The sequence below is a fragment of the Monodelphis domestica genome, chromosome 3 (assembly GCF_027887165.1).
Source record: "Monodelphis domestica isolate mMonDom1 chromosome 3, mMonDom1.pri, whole genome shotgun sequence".
NCBI classification, from domain to species: Eukaryota; Metazoa; Chordata; class Mammalia; order Didelphimorphia; family Didelphidae; genus Monodelphis; species Monodelphis domestica.
In genome coordinates, this window is record NC_077229.1 from 420,273,622 (window position 1) to 420,294,200 (window position 20,579).

Sequence of the window (20,579 nt, forward strand, 5' to 3'; positions counted from 1 at the left end):
CTCAACAACCCACTGGACAAATAATCCTTTCACTTTGCTTTTAAGACTGCTAGTGAAGAACCCACTTCTTCCTAAGTTAGCATATTCCATTACTGGAAAATCTTACATGCTGTCTGCCTTCAACTAGGGTGATGGCAAAGATTGTTTTTGCATTTGTGTCCACAGTGCTTAATATAGTATCTGGCATATGGTACATGCTTAATAAATGCTTGTTAAATTATACCTAAATTTGTTTCTGTGCAGCTTCCTCCAGCTCACACTCACATGACCAGGATGGAGTTAACTATCAATGTGGTACTGGGATAGCAGGATGGCACCAAGTCTGAGAACATTCTACTCACTTGACATCATGAATGGCACTATTCCTATCTCTCAACTTTCTCCTTATGATTAGCAAATTTCCCCAAATTATCTTGATGCTGATGATAAACCCAGGATTCCCAAGGATAAACCACTCCATTTTATAACCACTGCTGCCCAATCTCATAATCACCACCCATCTCTATTTCAACTCAAACTATCCAATTTTCCACAATTATCTGTCTAACCCTTTAACTGTGCACCCTTAAATTCCAATTCCATAAACAAAGTTTTCTTCACTCTGAATCTCTTTCTTTCATATTCTTTCCATTAGGGGCACTCAGAAACTCCCTCTCTAACACCCCATGACACTGCATTAAGAAAACTTGTTCTCCATTACTCTCCCAGTGTTCTGATATAACTATTACTTGGCAACCTCTAGGTTTACCTTATTCAAATTTATCACCAAATCTAGTTCCTGGTGGCTGTTACCTACTGACTGCTAGGGTTATCCTCCTTCCTTTCTCAAAAAATTTAGTATCTTATATGTCAGGACAATTGTCCTTCCCCACCCTAATACATGCTCCATTCAACTGCCAAAGTGACTTTTCCTAAAGTACAGATCTGACCAAATTATCTTACTACTTAAAAAACTACGGTGGCTGATTCCTCATTACCTATAGGATCAAATATAATATCCTCTAGATAGCATTTAAAGTCTTTACAACCTGGTCCATTTCAGTCAATCTTCTTACAGCTTTAATTTCCCTGCATGCAACTCTGATCCAGCTACACATGACACTCCATCTCCTTTGTACCCTTTTACTAATTGTTCTTATACCCCAAAATTTTCTTCTTCCTTACCTCTGCCTCCTAGGTTCCTTCAAAAATTGGCCTCAAATCCTACCTACTATCAGGAGACCTATACATCCCCTAACCTGTATCCCATCCGGGCTCTGCTTATGACTCTCAGAATTCCACTTCTATGTTTCAACTTCCTTCTCTCCTAAAACTTCCACTAATACTTGGAAAGTTCTAATCATAGAATATTCCTCTGCCTGAATGGCTTCTTTCTCTTAGTGAATTTATCTCCATTTTTGGGAAAAGATCTAAATGGGATATCTTTGATTCCCTTCTGGCTCTCAAAAATTTGAAACTATATCCCCATAAGGTAACCTCTCATGTCCTCACAAATATTTTCAGCTCTCTTCTGTGTTGTCATGTCCCATTAGAAAGTAAGCTCCTTAAAAGCAGAAACTATTTTCCTTTTAGCTTTTATTTATACCCTCAGTGCTTAGCATAGCTCTTAGAACATAATAATCAATTAAATAAATGCTTGTCCTACCTCAAGCAATCTTTCTTTGCTAATGTCTCCCTAAGCTAAGCTGCTAGAAAAAGTGTCTAAAATTATTTTCAAAAATTAAAATTTACTTATTTGTTACATTATAATACTTGGGCAACTCCCTCCTTTATTCCCCTCTTCTCTTTAGAGAAGATATCATTTAACAAAAAGATATATGTATATATAAAATGAGGTCTTGCTCATTTCTATTTATTAATTCTTTCTCTGGAAGTAGACATGCAAAAGTTATTCTTCAAACAAGTATTTCCGTTGCTGTATAGAACGTTCTCTTGGTTCTGTTTGTTTCAGTTTTCATAATTTCCCATAGGTCTCCCCATGTTTTGTTTTGTTTTTTAACTTTTACTTTCTGTCTTAGAATTGATACTAAATATTGATTCCAAGGCAAGAAGAGCAGTAAGAAAGAGGCAATGAGGGTTAAGTGATTTCCCCAGGATTACAATTAGATAGTGCCTGAGGCCAGGTTTGAATCTAGGACCTCCACATTCACCAAGCCACCTAGCTGCTCCCATGATTTTTTAATGACACAGTAGTATTTCATCAAAATCATGTATTGCATGTTTAGCCATTCCCCAAATGTTGGGAATCCCTTTGATTTACAGTTCTTTGCAATCACAAAGAAAGCTGCTATAAATATTCTTGAATATATATAGGTTCTTTCTCTTTTCTCCTGATCACTTTAGGGAAATAAATCTAAATAGTATTAAGTCAAAAGTTACATAATTTTATAACTCTTTGGAGCCTAATTCCAAATTGCCCTCTAAAACAGATAGATCAGTTCACAGTTCCACCAACAATGTATTCCCATTTTTTCACATCTCCTCCAACATTTGTCATTTTATCCATTTAACATTTTAGCTAACAGACAGGTTTGACATGGTACCTCAGAGTTGTTTTGTTTTGCATTTCTCTAGTCAATAATGATCTACAGCATTTCTTTCATATAGTTATATATAGTTTTGATTCTTCATCCAAAAACTATCTGGTCATATTTTTTGACCATTTATCAATTGAAGAATGGCTCCTATTCTTAGAAATTTGACAAAGTTCTCTATATAGTTTAGATATGTAACTTTTCAGAAACTATTAATTTTTTTCCTAACTACTTCTAGTTTTACCTATTATTATCTGTATAAACCTAATTTTTAGATTAATGTATTCAAAATTATCCACTTCACATCTCATATTGCTTTCTATCTTGTATATTCATAAATTCTCCTCCAATTATAAATCTGATTTCTTAAATGACAAATTAGTTGAGCTCAAGAAGACCAAATATGGCTTCAGAGAGTTGTGTAACCCTAGGCAAGTCAGTTAACCAGTCTACCTCAGTTTTCTCAACCGTAAAATAGTGAATAATAATAGCACCTACCTCCCAGGGTTGTTGTGAGGATAAAATGAAATATTTAAAGTACTCAGCATAACACTTTCCCAAATCTGTTGGCCTTTTCTCAATCCCCACATTCTTGACCTGTATGTGGCACTTAACAAATGTTGACCCACCTCTTCTGAATATTCTATCCTCTAAGTTTTTATTATACTCCCTTCTAAAAAATATGTAAATAAATAAATTTATATTTTACTTTTAACAATCATTAAAAAAATTTTTTTCCCTAATTCTCAACTGCCATGCCCTGCCCCAAATTTAATGGTTTCCTATTTGGATTTCTTGAATCCAGTCTGGTGGCTTCATCAATTTTTCCTTCCATTATCTGTTGAATTACCATTCCTATGTCATTTTTCTCTACACCAAGAAGTTTCAATGGCTATCTAGAACATCTAGGAAAAAAGGCAAACTCCTTTGTCCCTTTTAGGCTTTAATCTGAACAGAACTGTTTTTCTAGACCTATTTCACATTTATCTTTCTTACATACTCTCCATTTCAGGTTAATTGGTTTACTTACTATTGTCCACATATGCCATCCCAATTCCTATCTCTGAAGAGGCTGGGCGGCTGTTCATGATATCTGGAATGTATTTCTTTCTTGCTTCTTTCTGGAATCCTTAGCTAAACTCAAGAGACACTTCTTAACAAAGGCCTTTTCTAACTTCCCCACAATTTCTCTTTATTCGTACATATTTTATATTTATCTGTGTATGTTGTTTCATCTCAGCAAGATCCTTGAGTTAAGGAATTATTATATTTTTGTTTCTGAATCCTTAGCCCCCATATCAAAGTACCTGATTCAAAGTAAAAGCATATATGTTTGCAGATGCAAAGTGAGATTAAACCCCTGTAAAGAACAAGTGTGCACAAGAAACTGCCAACAACTCTTTGAGATACTTCTAAGACTTGACCCAGCCCTCTATAAAGGAGGAACAAAAGCTGGCTAGAAATAGAAATGGTGTCAAATAAATGAGTAGGTGTCTAGGGGACTGAGTTATGCCTAGTATATAAAGAAACAAGAAAATTAATTGGCTGGTTGCCAATGCATTTTCTGTAGCAATACATTTTAGTATATTTCTATTTCCAATGTATAAGATTGGCTTTAGAAAGTGTCTTAGAATCCTTTGCCATTGTAGTCAAAGTAGCACAATTAGGATCAACATGGTAACTGACTCCAATCACAAATATCAAGTTAAGTCAGTATTACTTTCTTTTTTCTTCTTCTTAAAAGCAAAAACAAAAACAACACCTTACCTTCTCTCTTAGTATCAACTTTTAAGACAGAAGAGTGGCTAGGGTAAGGCATTTAAGGATAAAGCAGCTATGAAGAATCTGAGGCCAGATTTAAACCCAGACCTTCCCAACTCCAGGCCTGGCACTTTATCTATGTGATACCTAGCTGACCCTCAGGATTATTTTCTAAAGAAAAAAAGAAAAATAAATACCTATATGCCGTCTTGTCATTTCCACTGTAGCATTTCGGTTAACATTGGAGAGTAAACCTAAGCAAAATCTCTCTGAATTTGATGGATCTGTAAATCCATCTACAGTCAGTGATGGTTGTGATGCGTGGAAGGTTTCTCCAACCCTCTGATTTAACTCATAATATGCTATTGAACACCAAAATGCAGGCTCTGAATAAGTAACTGGCTGCAAATCTGAAAAAAAAAAGGGAGAAAGGGAGAGATAAAATTAATTCCTAAGATAACAATGAAAAATAGTAAAGAACATATATCTTTACCAATGCAAACATGCCAGTATTGGTACCTTGTGATGACTGTCTACAATATGGATCTTTTTCTATAAATCATATCAGAATTTCCTTTTCAGATCTATCTCATTTTTCTAGTCATCCAATCTTAAAATTTCATCTCTTCATTTTGGATCATTTTTCTATTCATAGTTTTAGCCAACTACCACTTAAAAATTTTCACTTTAAGAGTATCTGAATTTTTTAATACTAAGTCAGACTGAGAATGAGGGAATGAAGGAAGCTACAAAAAAAAGGGACTGATTTTGTGACAGATTCTGGCCACAACTTTACCACTGACTATTTTCATGGTTTCGGGCAAATTTACTTCCTTGTGCATTTATCCTCATCTATAAGCTAAAATAACCAGTAAGGTCCTTTTCAGCACTAAGATTCTGTAATTTCTATAATCAGTGGTCAAGGAGTTTATTTATTGGGCACGACACTCAATTTTGTATTTCTAAATTTTCAGTTGAACAATTTGTGCTTCTATTATGGATAATAAAAGTAAAATTAATGGAGATAATTTTTGGTGGAAAAGGGTTGGAGAACACAAGCAGAAGGAAATTTAGAAAATTAGTTCAAAACTACTCAAATAAAAATTTATATCAGTAATAGTTTAAAAGAAAAATCTCTCAGCTCTGAGACACTTTCCCAAAATTTAACATTTAATTAGTACTAATCAAAATAGCAAAAGGATAGAGATAGAGGCTGGACTTAAGTTTTCACTAACAACTCCTAGGAGAGAATATTCCCTTTAGCAGTGCAATTCAGCACCTCAAAACATTTTAAGTTTGCCAATTTAAATGGAAACTGAAGTAAAAAGATTCTATGTGCTTCAAGGGAGTACCTAAGATCATAAGAATTAGCTGGTAACAATGGTTGGATATGTATAGGTTCAATTTCAATATTATGAACTCCACATTTTAAGTTTGACTTTGGTGGAATTTACTTTCAAGGCACATAATTCCTAGAAATCATATTCTCAGTAGGAAGAAGTTGATAAGAAACAGTGACTATATCAAAGGAGGGAACTTCCCTCCCCACTCCCACCTGATAAGATTACAGATTTAGAACTGGAAGGGACTGCAGAGGACATCTAAACCAAAAATCTCGCTTTATAGATGAGGTTAGAGAGAAAAAGGGACTTGAAGCAGCTAAGTGAAAAGAGAACTGGGTCCTGAAGTCAGAGGAACCTGAGTTTCAATGTGGTCTCAGTTAAGAAGTAAAGTGACTCTGGGCAAGTCACCTTTTTACCTCAGTTTCCTCATATGTAAAATAAGAAACATAAAAACAACAACCTGGGCTGTTGTGAGGAGCAAATGAAGTAATATTTGTAAAGTGTTTAGCACAGTGTCTGGCAAGTAGTAAGTGCTTAATAAATGCTTGTCTTCTCCTCTTCACAAGAATAGCAAATGGTGGAACCAGAATTCAAAAGGCCTTCTCCAAGTATCGTGCCTATATCACTTTATTATTTTGTTAGGGTAGCATTTTTCTTCAGAAAGATTTTACTTATATCCCTAAAGAGGCGTTTATCTACATTTAAAACATTTAGATTGAGCTATTTTGGAAAAAGCAAATTTTAAATTCATGGACTTTCTTAAAACCTAGCTGTACCTGGCCTTTAAATTTTCCATGAGTAAGAATATAGTCATTTTTCTTCCCATCCAATAAAGAATTTAGAACTGTAGTAATACTTCAGATGTCTGTATTCAAAAATAATGAGTATTTCACCAAAATCAACTTGAGTACTATCACACATATGAAAAAAATCACACCTTGAAAGAGAGAGAAACTTTGGGTTACACAAATATATGACAACTAGAAACCTTAAAAAAAACAAACAAAAAAAAAAACAACCCCAATAAAAGATTAGCAACTTACCTAGGCTATGATTAACTGGGGAAAGAGTGCTAGGAGAGAGTTCTGCTGGAGATCCTAGAATAGTAACAGAATATTAGATATTCCAGATTTCCCCCCTAGAGGTGTTGCTATTACTAATACCAAGAATGTGATTAAATGAGTTATAATTACCAAGAACAGTTCAGAAAACACACAAAATTCCCCATGTGCCACTTATTTTAAATAACGCAAATTGCTTTGCATCCTAATCACTTCTTATACATTTATGTCACAAAATTTTTCTTTAAAAGAATGATCAACAACCTCAAAATTTTAACACACAAGATTAATGAAAAGATTAGAAAGACAGGTAAATATACACATTTTATTTTCCATAAAGTGCTACTTATAGTAGATAAAGATGCCTTCAGTAACAAAATCTAAAGAAACAAACACTGGGTCTGATTCTATGTAATGTCTAATTTATGATACAGGTAATTTTTTATTTCAGATAGAGAAAATGTATGAATAAGTCATCTACTGGGTCTGTTAGTAGAGCCTCATATTAAGGCTAATGGTCCATGAATAGCTGTATAAACAAAAATTTTTTAGAGAAAACTATATATAAATTAGGAAAATACAAAAATTACTTCCTTCAGTATTTCAAAACATATCTGTCCTAATTAATGTGACTATTCTATCAATCTAAATCTAAATCCACATTGGCATTTTCCTCTAGTCAATTCTGCCCATGTTCTACCACAAAGTCCCCACAAAAGATCTACCCAAAATACTAGGAGGTCTTCAAGGTCTTTTCCCATTTATGTATACCAATGTAATACTCAGGCTATATATGTGTTACCCAGTTCTTATTATATGACCAACATATCCTTTTACATATATTTTCAGATTTTGTGGACAAGTCTGTAGTTGACAGCCAGAGTTCATTACTAGAAAGCAGGGGTGGGGTGGAGGGATGGGCAGTGTGGGACTGGGTGGTTCAGTGGATTGAGAGACAGGCATAGAAAAGGTAGGTCCTGGGTTCAAATCTAGCCCCAGACACTTCCTAGCTATGTGACCCTGGACAAGTTACTTAATCCCCATTGCCTAGCCCTTGCCATTCTTCTGTCCTGGAACCAATACACAGTATTGATCCTAAGATGGAACGTAAGGGAAAATTAAAGAAAAGAAAAGAAAAAGAAAAGAGAAAAAGAAAAAGAAAAAGAAAAAGAAAAGGAAAAGGAAAAGGAAAAAGAAAAAGAAAGGAAAAAAAAAGAAATCCAGGGGGACTCAGGGTGGAGCTGTTCCCTTCTCTCTCTCCATGTACCTGAGGATATTTCCTCACTTCCCCCCACCCCTTGCCCAGCAGTCAATGGAAGTACTTCCTCCCTTCCCTGACTGGGACAAGGAGGAAGGGGGGTGGGGGGGAAGGGCAGCCAGCCTCACATGCTGCATGAGGGTGTGGCACAGAGGGAAGCCTATGGTGATGTAGGGGAGGAAAAAGCATTGCTCATAGCTTTACTGGAGGGGAGAAAAGTGCTCCAGCCACTCTCCTCCTCCTCACTACACATCTTTCATCCCAAGCAGCCCAATGAGAGCACTTCTTCCCTCCCCTGTCTGGGATGCAGGAAGGGAGGAAGACAGACAGGAACGGCACTTAGTCTAGGGGGTGGGGGTGGGGACAGGGCCTGGTACTCTGTCTCTTAAAGATTCACCATCACTGTACTAGGCATTGAGGCTAAAAAGACAAAAATGACAGTCTCTGCTCTGAAGTTTATATTCTACAGAAGGTACATGTGTACTACAGGAACACATGTAAGCATATAAAAAGAAATGTTTTGAGAAGACACTAGTAGCTAGGAGATTGTTAATTTTGAAATGCTTATGAGATATCCAGTCTGAAATGTCAAAATAAGTAGTTGGTGATAAAGGACATGAAAATTAAGGATTTTCTTACATTAAGATTGAGAATCATTTGGGTGTCATGGTCAATTGATGAGGTCATCAAGAGGGAAACTCAGAGCCCAGTACTGAGCTTTGGAATAGACCCACTGTTACAGGACTTGGATAACATTCCAGTAAAAGGCTGAAAAGGAGTAAACAGGTAGGAGAGTGCAGTATAAGAAAACTAGAGAAAAAAGGTTATCCAAAAGATGGAAAAATGTTAAATAGTATAAGAAGGTTAAAAGAAGAGAAAGGGTGTTAGATTTGACATTTAAGAGAACACTGGTAAATTTGGAGAAAGGGAATTTAAGTGTTCAAGACCAGAGCCAAACTTCATGTAGCTGAAAAGCAAAAAGATAGAAGTGAAGGCAATATGGCAATTTGGCTGTGAAAGGAGAAATATATCAGGATAAGAGCTTCAAAGAATGAAAAGATCATTAAGTTTAAAAAAGTAAAAAAAGGACAAGAAGACCAGAGCAAAGCTATGGGTGTAGCTTTAGTGTAAAAAAGGTCATGAGAGGAGGGAAGAGTTAAAGAGAGAGGCTGTAAGAAGGGCTCTTAATGACCAATATTTGTGATGCAGGGGAGGGGAGAAGATAGAGGAAAGTGGCCTTTTTAAAGGAGGCTGGGATGGGAGACCTGAAGAGATGAGTTGTCCTGATAAGTATGACAGAATCAAGCAAAGCAAAGTAAAAAGGACCATATTTACAATGCGAATCTCCACTAATTTGGGGGAATCTGCAACACTGACTTTGTAGAGAGCAATGTTTCAAGATTTGCAAATAAATGATATGATATACAATGTGAAAGCACTTTACAGAGATTATGCAAACATAGACTTAAAAGTGGAAGGGGGACTTCAGAGGTCAGGCCATCTAGTCTAATCCTCTAATTTTACAAAGAAGGAGGCTGAGGCCCAGAGAGATTAAAAAGTGCCTGGCACAAAATTCTAATAGGTGACAGTTAGGATTAGAACCAGTTCCTTTTGACTCCAAATCCTAAACCCTTTTCACTATGCTGCAACCTTTTCCCTTTAATGAATGTATAAAGAGCTCCATGTAGGTATGTAGAAAGAGTAATTCAGTCAACCAGAGTCTCAATTTTTCTCAACTGTAAAATGTTGATAATAATATTAATACCACCTACCCCACCATTCTTAAAAGTATATAAGGGGCAGTGAGGAGACTGAAAAGAAAGAGCCAGGGACATCCTGGGTTCAAATCTGGCTTCAGACACATCATAGTTGTGTGACCCTGGGCAAATCATTTAAAACCCCATTGCCTAGTCTTTATAGTCTTCTGCCCTGGAACCAATACTTGATATTCAATTCTAAGACACAAAGTAAGGGTTTTGTTTTTTAAGTACTATATAAATTTAAACTATCACCTTGGCATCCATGAAGGATTTGTATATAGGGGAAGGGCAGAAGTACTCCACAGAGTTTGACCTAAACATTTACACAGAAAAAACCAAGTAGATGAAAAGGGTTCCATTACGGATCACATTATCACAACAGTTAAGATCAGTGATGGTAAACCTATGGCATGGGTGTCAAAGATAGCACACAGACAGATCACTCTCTGTGGGCACTCAGATGCCCTCCCCACCCTCACCCCTCCGCCAGAGTTCATTACTAGAAAGGCAGAGAGATTTGGGCAGAGCTGCTCCCCTCCCCCACTCTACTGGGCCTGACAACATTTTTTCATACCCCCCACCCCTCTGCCCAGCAGCTAATAGGAATGCACAGTGGGTAAGTTGGGTGGCTCACAGGCAGCAGAGCTGGAGGGGAGTGAAGCACTCAGTCTACTCCCTTCCCCCTCTCTACACTCTTTTGAGGATATTCCTCACTTCCCCTGCCTCTCTGCCCAGCAGCCCAATGGGAGTGCTTCCTCTCTCCCCTGTATGAGGGTAAAGGGGAGGGAGGGGAAGCCATGGCACTCTAAAAGGTTCACCATCACTGAGTTAGAGAAACAATCTTCAGCACTTTTCTATCAATGTGTGTACACATGTATGCATGTGAGCACATATACCCATGGAAATGTAGTACATATAGATAAGATGGGTCAAAATTAAAGAATAGACTAAACTGCCTTTGGAAAATTTAAAAATTCTTTTAATGATGTCAAATTTCTACCAGAAACAGGGGTCTATCTTTTGCACACCAACATTCTACTGCTTATTGTAAAGCTGTTACAGAAAACCCCAAACCTTTGAAGAATTAAAAAGAAATATTATACCAAGGGCAAAGGAAAAGTGCATGTTGGGTTTGAAAAGACTGAAGTATATAATAAAGAACTTTACAGGATAACTGAGGTGGGGGGTGGGGAGGGGGGACAGCCAGGCTACTCAGAGTGGATAGAGCCAACCCTAGCAATGGAGGGTCCTGGATTCAAATCTGACCTCTGACACTTCCTGACTCTGTGGCCCTGGACAAGTCATTTAAATTTAACCTCAAGTGCCTAACCCTAAACACTCTTCTGCCTCAGAACATCTAATTCATCTTGATTCTAAGACAGAAGGTAAAGGTTAAAAAAAAAAAGATAACTACAGTAAAGGACTGAACAGATAGGTTGTGCAGTAGATAGAGAACTGGGTCTGGACCAGAAAGGTCAGAGGTGAAATCCAGCCTTAAATACTTGCTAGTTATGTGACCCTGATAATGTCACTTAACCGCATTTACTTCAGTACTTCATCTGTAAAATGGGGACACAATAGAAAAGGAAAAAGCAAATCACCCCAGTATCTTTGCCAAGCTAATCCCATGGACTTGAACAAAAGTAAAGTATACCATCAGGGAAATATATAAATGAAAAAGATGATCTAGTGCTATGGTGATAGAGGACTACAAATGGACAGCCCAAGTATTATACTGGCATAGTCACATGATGTCAGGGGAAAGAAAAGGCCTTAGTGTACCGGATGAATACTTTGTGGCAATTTTTTATAAGACAGAGACAAAAGTTGCCTAGGGAGGGCAAGCAAAGACAGGTTGCAATTTTCATTACATATCAAATAGACAAGATATAGTTCTATCTGAATGTGAGAATAAAGGTACCCATATTTATTTACAAATTACATGAAATTATATTGCATCATTAAAATTACTTGTCTGGTAAAATAATTTTGAATTAAGTTATTAAGCTATCAGGTTATGAAAATAGGAATTTGCTTTTGTAATGCATAATTTTCTAAAAAATGGCCAAATAAGAAAACAAGCAAACTCAAGAATTTGACAACTACATTACATTTATTTTTCTTCTAAAGAGTTATTAGCCCACATAGAAATTCCTGTTGTGTCAGATTTTCAAGGACTATGGGAGCACAACACACTGCTATGTTCAAACTGCTTTCTCTGGAACACAAAAATTATAGAGATAGAATCCCTTCCTTAAATACTTAAGTTTTTAGTGAATATTCTACCACAGAAAACTACTACTCAAAAAAAAATTCAGTTCTGCAATATGAAGAGAGGGAAACAGTCAAGAAATATTCTAAAGCTTCTACATCTTCACATTAAAAGCCTTCAAGATATAGGAAATCACATTAAACTGGATATATGACACATACCCTGACTAAGTCACTTAAGTCTTCAGTAGTCCAAGCAATTCACTAAGACTTAAGGAGAAGAAGAGATGCTAATCCCAAGGAATTTCCAATACAAATTCAATCACAATGCAGAGAGCAGGAAGGTGGCTCAGTGGATAGAGATCCAGGCCTAGAGATGGGAGGTTCAAATTCATTCAAATATGATCTCAGACATTTCCTATCTCTGTGATCTGGGACAAGTCACTTAAACCCCACACTGCCTAGCCTTTACCACTTTTTGCATTGATTCTTCAATATTGATTCTAAGGCAGAAGGTAAGTAAAGATTTTTCAAGTCACACATAAAAAAAGGAACCAATAATTAGTATCAATTCTACTAGTAAGGGCTACCACACCCCCACCCACCCCCCAGTCTAAAAACAAAGAGACACAGGGCACAATGCCTCAATAAGAGAAAAACAAAAATTATTGTCTCCTCAAGGAGGCTTACATTCTACATGGAAATAACTACTTGGGGGGAAGGTAGGGGGCAAGGGGGAAAGAAAGCATCAGGTAAAGTCTTTCCATATAAGGCAGAGTCTTGAAAGAAGGTAGGGATTCTAAGAGAATGAGATTAAGAGGCAATGTCTTCTAGGTATATAACTTACAGAGTTAAGAGAATTCACTTATTTAAGACATAGAAAGTTGAGGTAGATTTCAGTCTAATAACAGTGACTATAGACAACCATTAGAATAAAATGTCATTAATTTTAACTCTTAATTCACTCTGGAACAATTGATATGTTCAACTAAATCTGTGATTAAAGTAGAATTAATAATGTTTATCATGGGCTATTTTAAAACTTAATTTTTCCAACAAATTTCTCAACTTCAATGTGTAAACCTTAAAATTTCCCAGACCCTACTTTATAAGATTGGATTAAGACCATTCCCCATTTGGGCAGTGAACTCTACTTAAAGCAGGAATGTGAGAATTCTACTTTACCTACTTGGGTCTGCCCTAGGGGAAGATAAAGTTGTAAACTCTTTTCTGAACAATGAAAAGTACTTAAACCCATACTTTTCTTAAGCTAAGTACCTATAAAGGTCAAGCAACTTGTGAATTTACAAGGAACAAAGAACTGGAAAACTTACTCAGAGCTTTCCTGGTGTGAATTACTCAAAAATCCACACCTTCTTAGGTGTGGACTAAGAATGGGCGGTCCTTTAGAAACATCTACAGTGATTGGTAGATGTAAGAACTTAGGGGAGGTGACAGAGGAGATTTTGCCCTTAAAAATAAGAGTTCAAGGAAGAGCTGGATAGTCATTCTGAAACATTCAGATTGGAGAGACTCATTCTGAGGAGACTGATTCTGAAACATTCAGATGGAGGAGGGAGCTGGTGAAAGCAGCTGAGATGCTGCTGGCCTGGTGTCATTAGAAATCCTTACTTAGACAGATCTTATGGTGAGTTATAAAAAACTGACTGATTTCTCTCTTAAGGCTCAGGTCTAGGCCATATTGGCTTGAGGCCCTTCATACTTATTCCTTTCTTACTCTCTTCTCTCTTTCTTTAATTACTCATTGTATTGTTAATTAAAATCTCTATAAAACCCAATTGACTTGGGTATTTGAATAATTGGGAATATTTCCCTGGCGACCACCTTATATTTGATTTTAAAACCCAAGACACTGTAGTGAAACATATTTCTGCAGTCAAAATTACTCACCCTCTCTTATATCTATCACAATTTATATCTTCCACTATTTTAATCACTACAGTTTAAGACCTCAACCATTTTAAATCTCACAAATGACTTCAAACTTCATTTAGACTACCGAAATGTGAACTGAGGGAAAATAAGAAAATGGATCTTTATTCCTAAGGAATTATAGGGGCTTCATCAATCAGCAGTAATATAGGAAATAAGTCTTCAATTCTATTAAAAGTCACTAATCTATAATGATCCAGGACAATTCTGAGGGACTTATGCGGAGAAAGAAATGTTGGAATAAGAATGTAAAAGAAAGCATATGATTTTTCAATTGTTTATTTGGGTTTATGTTTCAGAGTTTTGGTTTTATAAGATTCTTCACTTACAAAAATGAATATGGAAATGTTTTACATGATAATATATGTATAAACCATTTTTAAAAAAAGGTCACTAATCTATTTCTTACTTATATAGAGCAAACACAATCATGCACATACACACTCACTCTTAAAATATGCATGCATGTATACATACACACAAGCTATGATGAAAAACCCTATGGTACTATGGCACACAGAGCCCTCTCTGTGGACACGTCTATGGTAGCCTGCCAGAATATCTTACTAAAAAGCCAGAAGGACTCAGGGCAGAACTGTTCCCCTCCCCCTCTACATGTACTTAAGGAAATTTCTCACTTCCCCCACCCTTCTACCCAGCAATCAATGGGAGTACTTCTTCCCTCCTCAATCTGAGATAGGGGGTGGGGGCAGTGTCCACATGCTGTGTGAGGGTACAGCAGAGACTTCAGCCTGTTGAGTCTGTGGTGATGGTGATTCCCCATGGAGAGGAGTTAGGTCTGAGAAGAACATAGCCCACAGCATGGCACATAGCTGGAGGGGAACAGAGTGCTCACTCATTCTTCTCTCCCTCTTCATTCATGCCTTTTATCACCCGCTCCTCTGTCCAGCAGCCCAATGGGAGCACTTCCTCCCTCTCCTGTCTGGGGGAAAGTGGGGGCAGGCATGGCACTAAGTGTGGGGGGGGAGGGGGAGGCACGGCACGGTTGAGTGGGGACTGGGCACAGCACTCTATCTCTAAAAGGCTCACCATCACTGAGTTATACTATCATAAAAACTTAAAATTCTCATGTAAAATCTAAAATTTATTTTAAGACATGGTCTTATAATATTATCCATGCCAATCATGGAAAGATTTTTAAAGAAAAAAATTATTTTTAAATACCTGTGTCCATACTTTGGTTTAATTGCTGATCACTTGTTTCTCCATCTTCACTGATATATCCGGGGGGTGGTGTTTCTAAAAAAATTTAAACAAATCAGACATATCATTTGAAATATTATATCCATTTTTCCCCTATTAGATAACCAACCACATAATGAGATGCCATTTTATTTGTATAACATGACAAAAATCTAGTATAGGTTCCCATCCAAAACCCCTTTCTGAGTTATTAATTTGTTTCTACTAAAGGTCAAATTTACTGTTATATTAATTTATTTAGCCATCATTTTACATATTTGAATAATTTCTATAGGTATATTTTCTGGGTCAAATGCCAAAAGCTAACTTCAAAGAGGTTCTAGAATTGATTTTGCATTTCAGAAACATTCAAGTCTTAGCAAATTTTTCTTAATAATGGATAACTGAAACCTAACTTATTTTCTTACAAGGTGATTAAAAGAAAAATACAAGGAATTTAAACACGAGATTTACTTCAGGGACCAGCCACACTGGGCTACTTGCTATTTCTACACACAGTACTCTACCATCCACCTTTATTTTCTTGTCCTTCCTTCTCTTCTATCTTTTACAATCCTTTAAATTTTCTGTCAACACTTAAGTACTACCTAGTACTAACTAGTCTATTTTTATTCTCCCAGCTCCTATTGCTCTTCTTTGCCAAAATTACATTACTTATTTTGTATAATCTATAAACACTTAATTTACATGTGTATTGTCTCCCCTGATAGCTCTTTGACAGCAGAGATACTCATTTTTGCCTGAATCTTCATTGCCCAGCATATAGTAGGCAATTTATAAATAAGTGTTGCTTTGATAGAAGAGGGAATACTTTTTCAGATTTGGTTAAACTAAATGACCCCTGAGGATTCTATATAATTCTGTAATGACTCCTGAATATTTACAACAGAATTAAATACACATAGAACACATAAGACAGAGGCAAAATGATTAGGTGAACATTAACATCATTTTTCTCGTGACCAGGGGTCAAAATTTTTTCCATGAGAAAAAACCCTAGCTGATCCGTTCATATTCACATTCAATAACAAGTCAAGTTGTTCAAAGAAAGCACAGATATAAAATAGGAATTTCCAAAAGAACTCAAAACTCCAAATAGCAAAGGAAAAAGTATGAGCAATAAAAAAATTTGCTTGGAATTTTCTAATCTTTAAGCCTTGTACTTCTCTATTCTAATAGACAAACCTTTTATCAAATTCTGATATTACCTAAATGAAATTTTATCTTGGGATGATTCCTATATATGTTTTGATACTCTAATAAAAAATGTATACATTAAAGTAGGAAGTTCTAAAAGCAATGATAAACTGGAAAAATGTATGTAAACATTTGTTGTGCCAAAAAGTTCATTTAAAGCTAAAAAAAAATTTCCTACTTTATAGTTTTCACGATTTAAAATCAAATCACTGACTTTTGTATAATTTTTTAGTTTTACCATTCCTTAAGTTATTCTTCATCCTCAATGAAAATTCCCAATACTTCCATCTCTTCCCTATTTTCTTCCACATTATCATCTCTGCTTTCATCTGACACTTATATCATGTTCTGATTTACCAGTTTAACTATGCACTCTTCTCTATACTTGAATCCAGTAGAGTACAATGGAAATAGTCCTGGATTTGGAATCAGAAGACTTATAGTGCAAATTCTACTATTTACAGTAACAACCTTGAGATTTCAACTAGATGACTTCTAGGGTCTTTCTCAGCTCTTAAATCAATTATCTCCTTTTTTCTATCATACTTTTTTATCCCCAAACTTGGGCTATCCCTACCATCCACCATCACCAATTCTACTTTATATTAATACATGCCGCTGAAAGTCACCCAACTATGTATGCTATGTGGATCTACTATTAATTTATCTAATCTCATTTGACCTTTTACTATTTGCTGTATAAGTAATCCTTTCTCTATTGATATTACCATACTTTTTGCAGTGATCTATATCTTTTTGTTCTTTCCTGAAGCCTCTTATGCAACTCCCTTTTTCTAGGGAAAAGAATCCAAATCTGAAAACTTTGGTGGTCTTTCTCTACTTCATCACCTCCTGTATCATCTCGGAATATGCTCCATGAATCTCCCCATCATCATTTTCCTTATCCATCAGATACTTCTCTGGAATCTATAAGCATTCTTCGATCCTTGAAAAATAAACACACACACACACACACACACACACACACACACACACACACAAAACACCACCACCACCAAAAAACAACGTTCTATCCAGGTCCCATCTATCCTTTAAAAAAAAAAAAAGCCTTCATTTGACCCAACTATCCCCTAAAGCTACTATTCTATGCCATCCATGCTCTATTTTATTTCCTCACCTTCCATTTCCCTCAACTTCTTGCAATTTGGTTTCTGGCTTCAACTGCTCCACTGAACAATTTTTCTGAGATTACAATCAGTCTCTTTTCTCAGTTGTTTTTTTTTTAGATCACTCTACCTAACCTGTTTACATCTTTGACATTATTAACTCCTTGTTTTGGAGACTTTTCCCTCTTTTGGTTTGTGTGATTACTGATCTATTTTGTTTTTTCTCTTCCCTACATGACTACCCCTCTAAATTTCCCACCCACTAAATATGGGTATCTTTCAAGTCTCTGTCTAGAGCTGCCTTTGTTTCTTTTTATATTCAATTATTTCATTAGCTCTCACTGATTCAAGTGATTTTTAGGTAAATTCCCCAATGTATATACCAAACAATCCAAAACAGAACTAAGCTTTTCTTAAACAATTTCTACAGGGAGGATCAAAAAACAACAAAAAAAAAAAACCCAAAACTCAGAAAGACAACAAAGGAAAAAAAACACCTCACTACAACCAAAATCTCAAATAAAAATGTGGTGCCAGGCATCTAGGTAACAGATAAGAGATCCAGGCCTGGACTGAGGAGACCCTGGGGTCAAATCTAGCCTCAGATACTTCAGCTGTGTGATCCTGGGCTAAAGTTATTTAACCTTAATTGCCTAGCTGCTGGGAGACATCAAAGACCATGCTATTTGACATGGTCACACATAGAAACAGGGGACTGCAAAGCAGCCCCCAATAAAGATGAGACACCCATAGAAACCTCCCTAAGTGACTCTTCTTATTAACATCCCCTTATTGTTGGAATTGCTATGATTATTATTCTTGCTTAGCCTCAGGAAAAATAGATGAGAGCAACATGCTTACAGAGCTAATACAGATGTCCCACTCTGTCCCCCCAGAATATTACCAGGAAATCCCACTTATAAAATTAGACCTAAGGATTCTTATATACCCACTTAGATAGGACCCTCTTTTCTAGGCATAAAAACTTCTGGCAAATCTGTGTCATGTTGATTCTACCCTCTGACCCCGCACTTAGCAACAGTGCTTATGTTGACCATCTCCTTAAGCTTCACCTAAGGTTCTATGTTAGATTCTATGGAAAAATGTATGTTGAAAAATGATTGTGTGCCAGAAAAGCACCGTGCTATGGCAGAATGGCTGAATGATACCTAAGCACAGGTTTGAGCATTCAGTCATCTCTCATCTTGTATTCTTCTGACAGCTCTACCTAGTCAGAAGGACCCTGCACTTTGGGAGACCACGGGCTCAGTTCTCAAAACCTAGCCCTTGCCATTCTTCTATCTTAGAATGATAATAAATAGAAGGTTATGTGTATTTTAAAAAGAAAAAAATGTGAATTGGTGTCCAGTCCAAAAAAGACTTCCTAAAAGAGCTCAAAACGGGTTTTAAAAATCAAAGAGAGGCGAAAAATTGGGAAAAGAAATGAGTAATGCAGGAAAATCATGGGAAAAAAAGTCAATAGCTTGGTAAAGGAAGCAAAAAAAAAAGCAAAGAAAATAACACTTAAAAAATAAGCCTAATATTAAAAAAGGCACAAAAACTGACTGAAAAGAATTCCTTAAAATGCAGTATTAGTCATATCAAAGAAGATACACAAAAGCCCATTGAAGAAAGAAATCCCTTAAAAATTAGAACTTGGGGAAGTAGAAGCTAATAACTCCATGAAACAAAGAAACAAAATCAAAAGAATGGGGAAAAAAGAAAATGTGAAAATTTTCATTGGAAAAACAACTAACCTGAAAAGTAATTCCAGGAAAGATAATTGAAAAATTATTGGACTACATAAAAGCCATGATCCAAAAGAATTAAAGACCCAGACGTCATCTTCTAAGACATTATTAAAATACACTGCCTAATGTCCTAGAAACAAAAAGTATAACACTAACTGAAAGAATCTACCGATCCCCTCCTGAAAGAGATCCCAAAAGGAACACTCTCAGGAATACTATAGCCAATTTTCAGAGCTCCTAGGTCAAAGAGAAAATATTCTAAGTAGCCAGAAAGAAACAATTTAAATATCACGGAGACATAGACATGGTAACACAAGATTTAACAGCATCTATATAAAAGGAGCAGAGGGCTTGGAATGTGATGTTTCAGAGAGCAAAGGCACTAGAATTACAACCAAGAATAAACTACCCAGCAAAACTGGAAATAATCTTTCAAAGGGAAAAATTAAAATTTAATGAAAGAGGAGATTTTCCTGTGGTAAAGACCAAAGTGGAATAGAAAATCTGAATTCCAAATGAGGAATCAAGAGAAGCATGAAACACTAAATAGGCAAGAGAAATAATAAAGGATTAAAAAAGATTAAATTGTTTACATTCTTATATGAGAAGATGATACTTCTAAGAACTTTACCATTATTAGGGCAATCAAAAGTATATATAGACAGAAGATATGGATGTGAGTTGTCCATGATGAGATCTGAAAAAATTTAAATTATGCGGCAATAAAGAGAAATATACAAGGTGGAGGGGAAAAGGAGAGGTAGAATGGGGTAACTTTTCTCAAATAAAAGAGGTTTAAAAGAGCTTTTCCGGGGGGGGGGGGGGGGGAAGGCAGATAAGGCTTGAATTTTCCTTTCACTGAAAATTGTCTCAAAGAGAGAATAGCATACATCCTCTGATAAGATATAGACATCTATCCTACCCTTTAGTGAAGGGGATAAAAGAGAATGGGGCTGATAGAAGAAAGGGCAGATTGGAGAAGGCAGTCATGAGAAGCAAAACATTTTTGAGGAATGTCATGATGAATGGAAAGAGAGGAGAAACAAGAAAAATATGAAAAAAATTTACACCAAATTTCTCTGATAAAGGCCCTAATTTGCAAATAAATAGAAAGAACTGAGTCAAATTTATAAGAATACAATTTATTCCCAAATTGATAAATCATCAAAAGATATAGAAGAAAGTAGTTTCCAGATGAAATAAAAACTATCAAGTCATATAAAAAAGTTCTGAATCACTATAAATTAAAATAACTCTGAGGTACCACCTCATACCTATCAGATTGGCTAATATGACAGAAAAGGAAAATGACAAATACTGAAGGGGATATGAGAAGATTGGGACACTGATGCATGGTTAGGGGAGTTGTGAACAGATTCAACTATTCTGGGGAACAATT

General features: G+C 36.1%; 1 protein-coding gene across 9 annotated transcripts in view; it reads right to left on the reverse strand.

Annotated features, from left to right (window-relative positions):
* Positions 1-20,579, reverse strand: part of SMAD2 (SMAD family member 2) — a 105,941-nt gene that overhangs the window by 30,428 nt on the left and 54,934 nt on the right. For all 9 annotated transcript variants that reach the window (XM_056824397.1, XM_056824401.1, XM_056824399.1 and 6 more), the window contains 3 exons: positions 15,067-15,141; positions 6,682-6,735; positions 4,493-4,705 (listed from right to left, as the gene is read on the reverse strand). In XM_056824397.1, the coding sequence (XP_056680375.1) occupies positions 4,493-4,705; positions 6,682-6,735; positions 15,067-15,141 (342 nt within the window). The remainder of the gene's footprint in view (positions 1-4,492; positions 4,706-6,681; positions 6,736-15,066; positions 15,142-20,579) is intronic.